This window comes from Ixodes scapularis, unplaced genomic scaffold (genome assembly GCF_016920785.2).
Source record: "Ixodes scapularis isolate PalLabHiFi unplaced genomic scaffold, ASM1692078v2 PGA_scaffold24__2_contigs__length_7659602, whole genome shotgun sequence".
NCBI lineage: Eukaryota > Metazoa > Arthropoda > Arachnida > Ixodida > Ixodidae > Ixodes > Ixodes scapularis.
Window position 1 is genome coordinate 3,973,684 of NW_024609851.1, and position 11,915 is coordinate 3,985,598.

General features: G+C 50.9%; 1 protein-coding gene across 1 annotated transcript; it reads right to left on the bottom strand.

Annotated features, from left to right (window-relative positions):
• Positions 1–799: 799 nt before the first annotated feature.
• On the bottom strand, positions 800–1,660 carry LOC115322418. The gene has a single exon (XM_040212108.1). It carries the CDS (start codon positions 1,658–1,660, stop codon positions 800–802), a length of 861 nt encoding a protein of 286 aa, XP_040068042.1.
• Between the last annotated feature and the right edge of the window lie 10,255 nt (positions 1,661–11,915).

The following is an 11,915-nucleotide window of genomic DNA, read 5'->3' on the forward strand; positions in this document are numbered from 1 at the left end:
CGGCACAACTGATGGACAGCTTAACAGTGCCTGCAAAACGTCAAATTTTTCTTAAAGTAAACTGGAAGAAGCTAGTTTAAAGAGCAACTCCGGCCAAAACTCAAAATAAAATAAATTACTGGTATTGCTGTAGCGACACAAAATACGACCCCACCCAAAATATTACGTCCAGGGGACACCTCATTCTCAACTAACGCCGATAAAAAAAAAATGCGACCCGCCGCGAGCCACAGTTCCTTAGCGGACGGACAGCGGGTTGCTGATCGCTAAAGCAACATTGGGCCGTGACGTCAGTATCATTCTGATTTTTTTTTTCTGGTCCGGGCGTTGCGCGGAGTGCGCTTTCTTGAACCGCTACCACCGCTACTTCGGCTTGTGATTGGTGTGTTTATTCGTTGCTTTTATTTGTAGCCCGTGTAGCTTCGGTATAGCCTTTTGTTTATGTGCGTGTGAGGACTCCATGACTTGTTTTAGCGAAAAACTCGGTGCGCCCAAGATTGCCCAGCTGGTCCTCGAATGATGCCGAGTACAACTTGTAGCGCTGTGGGCTGCTCAAACAACCCGCTGCGCAATCCGGAGGTACTTTTGCACAAATTTCAAACAGACCGAAAATTGGAGAAGGTTCAAGATTCAAGGTGTTTACTGGCACAACTTCCACACAGCCGAGTGCCTGAGGCAGCCAAAAGGCAGAAACCCGTACAACCAAGTGCTGGCTGCCTCCTCGGCTGTGTGTTAACAGGTGAAATGATGATGATGAATGTAGAAATCAAAGGGAGGAAAAAATGGTAGGTGCACAAAGTTATTGAGCTCGGAGGGCACGCGACACAGTCCTGCTGAAGTCGCGGAGTTCGTCCCCAGTCCCCGGCAGGGGCTGGCGCGTGCGCTCAGGTAATGACATGTATGAGCTCACCGCGGCGGGGAACAATGAAGCTTCCTGTCGCCGGGTGCGGGCGCGGAGAGGGATAGGACAGCTTGTCCGGCTAGAGATACGGGGAACTGATGCTAGGTAGGAGCCGGCCAGCGAAGGGCCAGCGGCAACTGCAACAAGTCGGAGACGCGCCACTGTTCGTCGGTGGCTCAGGCGGTGCCAGCCAAGAGACCGCAGGCGTCCATCGTAGTCAGAAAAATGGTCGTGGCGGGACAAGGTTCGAGTCGCGCCGCGCTGCACATATTCTAGGCGCTCAGTGAGGTGTATCTGATGAGGGCTCCATATTGAAGAACAGTACTGCAGTCGAGGAAGTACCAGAGCCGTATACAGTGTTTTCAGGGTCTCCCGTCCAAAACGCCGGAAAAATCGAGACGCCAATCCCAGTACCCTGCGAGACCTGCTCACCACTTTAGCCACATTGCAGCTGAAATCGAGTGAGGGCGTGAATGATACACCCAAGATGTTGAGCTCCTGTACAGGTGGAAGAGGGAGCCTTCCAAGCATGTAGCGTGGCGTCTGGACCTTCCTGGCCGAACTGAACCGCATCACGGCACACTTGTCGTGGCTGACACGGAGATGGTTAGTGGCACACCAGACAGCCAGCTTGTCCAGGTGAGCTTGAATGGCGGCAAGATCATCGGAGGAGCGTATGCACATCGCCAAAGTAGTGTCGTCGGCGTATTGGATGGTGAGGAGCATGTCGGACTGGCGGAATGTCACGAGCATACACATTTAAGAGTGTTGGGCCAAGAACGGACCCTTGAGGGGCACCCGAGGGAGCTGAAAGGGTATGCGATACAGCACCCTTGTGCCTTACGGGAAAACTGCGATCAGCGAGGGACACATCAATCCAATGCAACAAGCTACCTCCTACCGCGCAATCCGACAACTTCCTACTAAGCCAGTCGTGGCCCAGCGTGTCAAAAGCGCTGCTGTAGTCCAGCTGGACCACGTCGGTGGGAAGGAAGCCGTCCATATTGTCACTAACGTAGTGAGACACAGTTGCTAGGGCGGTCTCGCAAGAGTGAGAACGTCGGAACCCCTGCTGGGATAGTGGAAGGAGCTTGAGGCGCTCCAAGTGGTTTAGAAGATGGCTGCCCTACTGAAAAAAACCATTTGGCGCCTATATAATAATAAGCGGGTTCATACCGGTAACAGTTTAACCATACCGGTCACCAGTTTGTCAAAGGGGTCGCCCGTATGGCTCAAAGGGGTCTCCCGTATGAGCCATAACGGTCACCTATTTGGACAAACAGGTCACTCCTTTGTCAAACGGGTCGCTAGTCTGGGCAAATGGGTCGCTCGTCTGGGCAAATGGGCGACTCGTTTGGGCAAAGTTGTCGCATGTTTGCTCAAACCGGTGACCATGTTGCAAACTGTACCGGTTTAATCAAACGGCTCTCCGGAGCCCGTTTGATACTGAACGTACAGATCGGCGGCGTGGGCACGCCTAGCGTTTCATCTGTGGCAGCCAATGTTTCCGCAAGGCCGGGAGCGCCGGTTCATCGATTTTAGATCGTCCGCGTAATGCAAGTAATTTTATTTATATTTTAAGTGCGCTGACGTGCGCTTATGCTGCAACTAAAACTAACACCTTTTTGGTTGTTGTTTTGCGTAAACGCGCGGCGTTGGTGAGCCGATATTTTTGACAGAACTTTAAAACTTTGTCCATCTTTGTTGCCTCAATCTACTTATTCAGCTCGAATCTCTCTCGCAGAATACGCGACCGCGTGAAAGAATGTACGTCTAGACTCCGTTTCACATTAATTCAAGACGCAGCGAATGTAGCACGCGTACATGCGGCTGCAAGAACATCGAGCATTGCGAGAGCGCGCCCGCCGTTGCAGCAGTCAAACTACGAGCTCGCGCTGAGTACTTTCTTCGCTCGGGCGCAAGCCGAGCTTCTGGCCGCCCCGCCGCCATTTCCAAGGTTCGAGCGTGCTAAAATGTGCGCGCGCGTGTTTTGTTTTTTCGAGGTTACAAAAACACATCTCACTGGAATGCCTGGGGAGAGGGAGCGGGGCCGTCCTTGTGGTCCTGGCCCCCTCCCTCCTCTCTTGTCACCCGTCACGTGACCCGCTGCCGCGCGCGAGCTACACGCTGATAAGCATCGAGATCCGGAAGGGTGCGCCCAGCAGCCGCTTTTTTCTTTGTCTGCTTGTTGTCAAATCCAGCTCGAACTTCGCGCGTCCCTGCGGTTTTATTAGGATGTCTCTCGACAGCGTATTGGATGTGCACCAAAGCTATCAGTGTTCGAAAAGTCCTACGTCTATATCGGCAACAAGCGAATCTTCAAAGAAATCAGGAATTCTCGCGGTTTGGTTGGGTTCGGCAACTGACAGCTTGTGCGCCACATCGTGTTGAAACTTCCAAGAAGCCGTTCCCTCTCATTTGTGTTTGTGTGGTTGTCCTGCTTTGACCGTGTCGACAAATATCACGGATTACATATTTCAAGTCCGCTATTTTTATGATAAGTGCACTGCAACCTACTTCTTGGCAACGATTGACCATTCTTCTACTCGTACTCTTCCAGATTATCTACATAATTATGCAGCCACTGTTCTCGCGGCAGCCGGGCAAATAATTTCCCGAAAGTCTACCTTTATAGTCTAGAATTACCTCGGTTCTTGTTTGCTTTGCTATCTTCTCGGTTGTATAAAAGCTTAGAGTGCCTCTCACATTTCACAGATCGCTTGCACGTTTGTACTTGTCTACAGAAGACGTAATAAGCTTTGAGGAGAATTGAAAACAATATTTTGTGTATTTTCCTGTCCATTTGCAAGCACCTACGTGAGCACATTTGTTCTACGTGTTTCCTTCGCGTTATAAATAGGTTTATGGGTTTCGGAACGTCTTATATAAGTTTAAGATATCCAAACTACCAGACGATCCCCGTTTAGGGCTAGCGCATAATTTCCCGATTCGAATGGCACGTTCAAACGTGTGGTCACGTGCAAGGTCGAACGGGCACCTGTATCAAACGGGCACCCGTTTCAAACGGGCACCTGTATCAAATGGGTACCGTTTCGAGGGGGTACCGTTTCAAACGCCTACCCGTATTCCATAATCACGTTTGATCCAAACGGGTCGACAAGTTTGCACCCGTTTGATTTACCAGTTTGCCACCCGTTTGAATTTCAAATGGTTTTTTCAGTAGGGTGTTGATGATTCCCTCCAGGGTAAGGCACAGGATAGATGTGATGGAAACTGGACGGTAACTGGATGGGTCGCTCGGTGACTTGCGGGTGACCTTTAAAGACAGGAGTGACCGGGCCTGTCGCCAACAATCCGGCAGGACAGAGTTGTCCAAAAGAGAATGTTAGGTAGCTAGACGAGATGGAAGAACGTAGGGTTGGATCATCTTGAGGAAGGTGGGAGGAATACCGTCGGAACCCGTGGAAGAGGAAGGTTTGATGCAGCGGAGGGCCTCCTCGAGGTCTGATGAATGAGAGAGAGAGATGAGAGGTCATCAGGGTTGGACGACAAGTTAATATCCGCGCCATGGCAGGAAAGTATGGAAGGTGTAGAAGCAGGTGTGAATGCTGAGGCGAACTGGCTACCAAACAAGTCGGCAATCTCCCTACGTAAGGAGACTATCCTGCCATTGGACGTGAAGATCAGCTCCTGTCACGTAGTTTGTGACTGGCTGACATAGGACCGGAACGCTTTTGGTTCCTTCTGCGCTCGGAAAGCAATCGTGTTAGCAAATGCAGTCTCAGCAGAGTTTAAGTCGGCCTTCAGGGAGCGCTGGAGTGTCTTTGTCGCAAAAGTGTCTCAGCGCACTGCAGGCGCGCCGCACGCTTGAAGAGTGCCCGCTTCTTCTTAGCAGAGCGAATATGTTCTTTTGTGATCCATGGGGTTCGAGATTGTCCCCGGCGAGAAACAACACAAGGTACGCACTCCTTCTGGATCGCACACACATAGTCGCACCAAAGGTCCATGTTCTCCAGGCAGTCGTTGCCCATAGTTGTCATGCACCATGGGGTGAGATGAGACAACCTAGCCATGTGCTCCCTATCAGTCCAGTGAAACTTCCATACTGCGGGAGCGAAGTGGCCCTTGCGGGGAAGTGCCATGGCATATGCGAGTTCGATGGCCAGGTGGTCACTTCCGGAGAGGCCAGGGTAAAAATCGCAGGAAAGGCTTTGAGTTGGATGAGAAAAAAACACAAGGTCGAGGAAACTGGAGGATGGGATATAGGTGGGGGAGCGGCGGATCTGGGAAAGCCAAAATGTCGACACCAGGCCCAGAAGAGTGTCGTCAGCCGCATCAGAAGGGATGGGAGTATCGGTGCCCCACCAGTCGATATGGCTGTTGAAGACACCGAACAGCAGTACTTCGCGATAAGGCTCTGCTGGCACTTTGGTCAGCGATTCATCGAGGAGCTCGTACGCAGTAGCCCTGGTGGACGGCGGGCGATAAGCTAGGACTAGGACGGAGCTGCCTTTTGGGTGGCGGAGTTCCAGAGAGACGGCCTCCAACTCCGGGTGCTCCAGGGCATACCTCCTGACTGCCGGGAGGCTGGACAGCACGGCAATGAGCACGCCACCACCGTGGGATGGACAGTCACGACGATGGACGTAAAGGAGGCCTGGCCGAAAAGCTCGGCGTCACAAACACCAGCGTCCAGCCACGTTTCTGTAAGGAGAATGACAGTGCTGCCGGCGAGGGCTGAGAAGGCGAGCTTGAGGTCTGACAACTTTTTATTCAAACTCCGGCAGCTAGCGTACCAGAACGTGACCGTCTTGTTGAACGGATTGCTCGGCTTGAGGGGCGGTGATGCGTCAGGGACGCCCGGCGCGGTGGGAGATGGAGAGTGAGGGGCAGCCAGCACCTTGAAGAAGTCGTCTGCGAGCGGTGGCAGCGAGCAGACTAGGCAAAACCATGGGTCGCTTCCTTTGCCTATCTTACGGTATTCTCCTAATGACATATAAACGCAACCGCGATGAAACCAGCCATCGCACGAGTCGATTGTCTCGCACTCGCTTTGTGGAGCTCGCACAGGGAGGATGCTGCGGCCCAGGGTTTGTTGCGATGTCGCCGGCCAGTAGAAGAACACAGACGGTCCGAAGGTCAAGGCGGTGTCCCGTGATGCCGGCCGGAGACAGTCGGCGGTGCAGTTGGGAGATGCGCCGGTGTTCCGTCGCCGTTGTCGAGCTAGGCGTAGCAGGTGTATATGGACCGACGGCCGCCCATGCGGAAAAGCTCGGGGGAAAGGGGCTGGTAAAGTCCCTCTATACTGGAAAAGTAGCGACAACCTTTGATCAGGCCGCCGAGCTCAGCGGTAGGCCGGTGTGTGGCACGTGACCTTCTCCTAGCGCTCCGCCCCTTTGGCAGCCATGAAGGATCCAGCCAGCAAATTTTCCCGTGCCTCGTGTGTCTCGTCACCAGCTGCGCCGCAAGCTACGCCGGACTCGCGTTGCGTCGGACAGATCCGGACGTGCTCAGATGTTCATGCCAGTTTTGCTGTTGTCGTTGGTCGTGTAGCTTTTCGTTTCATTTTGTGGCTGGATGTCCGTTTCGCGTTTCGCCACGGATTGCGTTGTCGAACGGCCGATATGCCTGGTTGCTGTGCCGTGAACTGCTGCACGCGAACAGGTCATGGCACGTGACCATGGAGAAGAGAGTGAATGTGAATCACACCGGCGAGTTCTTGATATGCGGTTTTTGGGTGGAGAGTATGAATTTTGAGTCACCAATTGTGTTCTGGGTAGTTGAGCTCTCATATGTCATGTACAAATAAAAGCCTAGGCGAGCATAAGTACACTGTCAGTCTCCCCTTAAACCTCTTGTAAACATTCAGTGTTGTCTATGTATATATTAGTGTTGTATACATAAATTTCAGATGAGGCTTTTTGTAATAATACTTTTGTGTACTGTCTTTGTTGTTAAAACTGGCTTGTGTGAGACCTTTTATAATTTTATGTTTTGCCTGTTAGATTTGTGTAGTGACTCCTTTTAATAATTGTTCATCTATTGTCCTTGTAAAAATTGTATCTGAGCATGTGTATAAGTGCTTCCATTCACTGCTGTCTTGGCTATGGTAGTCGGTGGTAATTTTAATATAAATATATGCCACATATTTTAATCTCGAGTCAGTTGCCTTTTCTCTGCATTTTGTTTTCCTCCATTGTGGTAATGACCAAAACCAAAGTTGGATATTTTTACTTTTAAGGCAAAAAGAGGCAAAACTTCCCAACTGTGATGCTATGTAATACATCATAAGAATAATGTGTCACGATCTTTTTTTTTTCTTTTTTTTTTACATAGATTGTGCATTTTATGTTTATTTTTGGCAAATAACTAAAATTCATTAAACCCCAAAAAAGTGCTTGAAGTTACGGTACAACCGAAGGAACACTAGTTTCCAACAGTATTGCAGTAGTATGGTCAGCCGACACCATCGATTCGTAAGTACAGAAGGGCTTTACAGATCGGAATACAATAGCATTGCATCAACGTCAACCGTACCGCCCTCCCCCCCCCTCCCCCCCTCAACCCCCCCTCAAAAAAAAAAAAAGGAAACGAATTTGAAGGCCGACGAGTGACAAACTAGCCCTGCTATACATGCAGTCACCCGAATTTCGGAAGGCCCGGGTTGAACCCAGATGAACAGTAATGATCGCAATAGTCCGGCGTCCTCGATAGCTCGTGCAAGTTTATCTACGGTATAATTGCTATAGCGTTTCAAGCTCTTTTTAGCGCGGAGGCAGCAGCAATTGCAATTCGCGCTTGTAGTCGTTAAGCTCGTGGAAGACTGCAGGATCTAAAAATTCTCGCGATTATGTGGGGCCGAATATTATGAAGGCTTTTTTTACGTATTTAATCACTGATAATGACGGTGCTTATCACACGCATGATAACCATATCGTTGCATTTTTACTCGTGGAAATAAAGCTCTGTTCTATTTTCTATGCACTCAGTTCTGTGAGCTTTATCCGAAGGTTGAAAACGCTGCCGTCACATTTACCTCATTCTTTCTTGGTGATTAACACTTGCTTGGCACTATGCGATGTGAGCATGTATCAGAAACCTGCACTTTCAAATACGCAACGCGAAAGATTGTGCTCTCTGAATGCGCGGAGAGGACACGGCCGTCGTCTGCTAGTTCTCCTTCTTGGTACCCCCTAGGCGGCGCGCGCGGCGCCAGAAGGAGAGAAAGAGAAAAACGTAAAGGGTGAGGAGGAGAGATGGCGCTACCTTTCCAGTATACAGGGACCTTAGGGGCTGGCGACGTGCACTGACATCTGCTGCTTGGCATGATGGTTGAGAGCTAAAGAGTTGTCTAGTCGGAGCTTACAAAGCGCGACGAAGATACAGCATGCACGGAGCAGCGCAAAGATGCGACTACCCGCCATGACATTTATGATCGCAGTGTGGGTGAACCCTGTTCGAGGAGTGGACTTTAAACTTCGCCTTTTACGCGCCCGAGGAAAAAAAAAACGAAAAAAAAACAGACATGTACGGCCCAGCACACGTGTGTTCGGGCGCCGCGGCCCACGCCGGAGAGCCTCGAAGCTTCGCGTCTTGGACTGACCCGCAGCGTGAAAGCGAGAGGGCCTCCAGTACTGTACGCCACTGGCAGCGCGGCGTAGAGCAACGCCGCTCCATCCACGGAGCCCCGATGACAATTCAGGCCTAGCGACGAGTACGGAAGACCGCATACATGACGACAGCCGTCGAGTATGGCACCGAACGAGTTCACTCGTTTTCCAGTCGCTAGCTTTTGGGTCTACAAGCGACAAGTACGGCATAGCGCACGCACGGCGGCGGCCGCGGAGTACGGCACTGAACGAGTTTACGGGTTCTCCAATCGCTAGCTTTTGTGTATACGCACTAACTCTTGCTACATATGCTGAATAACCACCATGTATACAGATTTAAAACAAAATCAGCTTACCTCCTATCTTTAGATGGCTAGCGCAACAGAGGTAGGTGCCGCTCGGCCTGTGTACTCGTTGAACGAGAACGATCCTGACGTCAAGTTCACATAGCGGCTGATATCCAGTGTTGCTGGGGCATCAGGCGGCTAGTTTCGGTTTTGTTGGCGGCGCCCCAAACGAAACATTGAGGCGTCGAAATCTTTAAAACTACGCACAATAATGAGGAAAAAATTACACCTTGCAATTTAGGGACGCTTACTGCACTAAAAACAGACATAATCCCAAAATCGAAAGTATGGACCGGAGTTGCCCTTTAAGGACGATGAGGCTTCCGTTACGTCATGGGCTACCTGAAATGTTAAACTAAAGAGAACTTTCGCGAACCTGCAACGGCGACAGCGAGCGGAAGACCTTCTGCAAATAAGAACTCAAGGCCCCAACGAAACAGTCACCAGCTTCGTTGAAGACGTCCTCACCTCAGCAGCCGCTCCAACCCACAGGCCACCGAGAAGGAGCTGCTTATCCTTATAAGGTGCGTGAAGAGCGACATATTCGGCGGCATTGTTCGTCCCCCTCAAACTACTCTCGATGAATTAGTTGCCGAAGCAACAAACATTGAGCGTGCCTCGTCGGTCTGAGCCAGCCACCTTAACCAACTCGACGGCACGCTGGTTGCTTCGACTGTGGCATCTGACCGATTCGACTAGGGCCGCATCGGCGCTAACAACCTGCGAGAATTGTTTGCGACGTCACCGGTAAAGAAATCCAGAACATTCTACCCGCTGCTGATCGCACCGCTTCAATTTCCATCAACGTGGTTTCCGAGATGTTCAGCGAGCCTTCTTGCCAGAAGCTCCCATCACCGTGGCAGCACCCGACGAGCCCTCTTTCAGCTTCACCGCCATGGCCGGATGACCGCAGCCACCTGCACACCGTTAGCGAGCGTCACCTCAATGTGAAGGTCCAACAGGTCAGCACTCCCGATGCAACGAAGAAAGAAGCCCAGTTCGTGCGCCTGCAACAGCCCGGACCGAGAAAGACCGGTGTGTAGCACGGAGCTGATGGACGCCCTGTTTGCTACTACTGCGGGGAAGTAAACCAGATTTACCGACGACGCTCCTACCGACAGATGGGTCTGCATGAGTTACCGCCCAATGACCCTCGACCACGGCTTAAAGAGTGGCCAAGGGACATCTAGGAATACCTGCATCGATCCCCGTCTCCGCTGCCGGCTGGACATCATGCATTCCGTTCCCCATTCCCCTGATAACCGGGGTCAACTCTTCATCAGTCCCGCAACATACTTTTTTCTCATGCTTCGCCTGGAAAACCGATTCAAGCAAATCAGCGAGGTGCAGTTGCCGTTCTCAGACAAAAACAAAATACCCAAGGACGCCGGATAGCTTCCCTCCAGCAACGAAACGCTTCGGAACGACGCTCCCGGAACAATGCCCAACACCCTCAACGTAGGCAATGACGGCCATGACTCGTCGGCACCCTTGGATATCGCGGCGGACTACTCCGTCTTGAGTGGGGGGCTACCTCGAAAACTCTGGAAGGGCCGACTTGGTAGAGTGAACCAGAAATTCGAACACCAGGAGGGCACCTCATTACGCCTGGCGGGAGGAGAACTGCTAGAGTCTAAATCCACGGTGAAACCTGCCCGGTGAAGTTCGTCGTTCTTCAGCACTGTACGAGGAACTTTATTCTCGGTATGGACTTCTTGTGCAAATACCGTGCCGTCATTGACCTGGAAGCGAACGAATTGACGGTACAAAAACCGTCCCGATCGCCGGAAGAACCATAAACGAGGTCATCCGCGGTCTGAGTTCTTGCCAATCATGTAAACCTGCAACTACGATCGTCTGTTTTTGATCCCGTCGGGACCGATGAAACTTCCTGTGCCGAAACTCTGCTTGAGGGCAGAGTCCAGTTGCTTCTAGGAAGAGGAATCGACATCGCAAGAGGTGTAATGAAGCTTCAGGACTGACGTACCATGGTCCTCATTACAATTTTTCTGAAATTGTTAACCAGCTCAGTGAGTGCAATAATTGTTACCCAGACTGGGCTGAGACAACTGTTGTTACCAAAAAATCAATTTAAAAGGGTTATTAAGGATAACATTAGGATTGCGAGCGCGAAATATTCTACTAGTAGGAAGTCTTTGGCTCAGGATGAGGAGACACGGACATTCTTGTCTCTCTAGTCTATTTTCCTTGTCCAGCGGGATGATATCATCCTACTTTTTTCTTATTTTTTTTTAGTTTTGTTTATCGCGAAATTATACCAAACCGTTGTTTGGGTGCTAAAGCTTCTTTTGGACAATGAGACCTCGCCGTTTTTGAGGGCCTAGTTTTGATGTATTCATCAGATACTTGAGTCTGCAGTGGGGCACGTGTCTTTTTCTTTGAGACCTTCAATTGTGGTACCTGCCGACGGCCAGAGTTGTGGTCCGAATATGTGAAGATAAGAAGGAAGACTGTATAAAAATGAATCATTGTTGTGCTGGTTCTGAGACGGTGTTGTTCTTGTCCATTATAGCTCCATGTTTCTGGGTTTTTCTACTACGATTTGTCACCAGCTCGCCTGCGTCAGAGCCGCATATTCGGAGAGTTTAGACAATGGGTGGAGCAAAGGCCGCTGCCAGCGCCGCAAACTCCCCCCGTGGTTAGAGGGCAAACTAAAGGTAGGACAGAGCATCGACCAGTCAGGAGACTACGACGTCACAGTATAGGAGGTATTCACTGGACGCCATATTTGAGGGCGATGTTTAGAGCGCATGCTCAGAACGAGCTCACATTAATAGCCTGCTGAGACCGGCAACCTTAATGGTGCTAAATGCACGCGCGAAAAGGATTGCGGAAGCTCGCCGTACCAGCACGCGCTCAGCAGCCCCGCACACAGATATGGCCACCTTTGAATACTCTCTATTGCAAACGACATTAAAGTGTGAAATAGAAGCGTTCAATATCGGCCTCTCTACTTCATCTCACAAATGTCTGCAGTAAAGACAAAGGCACAGGCGCGTGAGCGCAGCTCAGCAAAATGCCTTTGTTTGTACCAGTACTCGTGCATAGGAGGCACTTTTCAAAGCCACACGCTCC

Coding starts and splice junctions, on each gene's coding strand:
- LOC115322418 (XM_040212108.1), bottom strand. CDS start 1,660: ATGTGTATGCTCGTGACATTCCGCCAGTCCGACATGCTCCTCACCATC.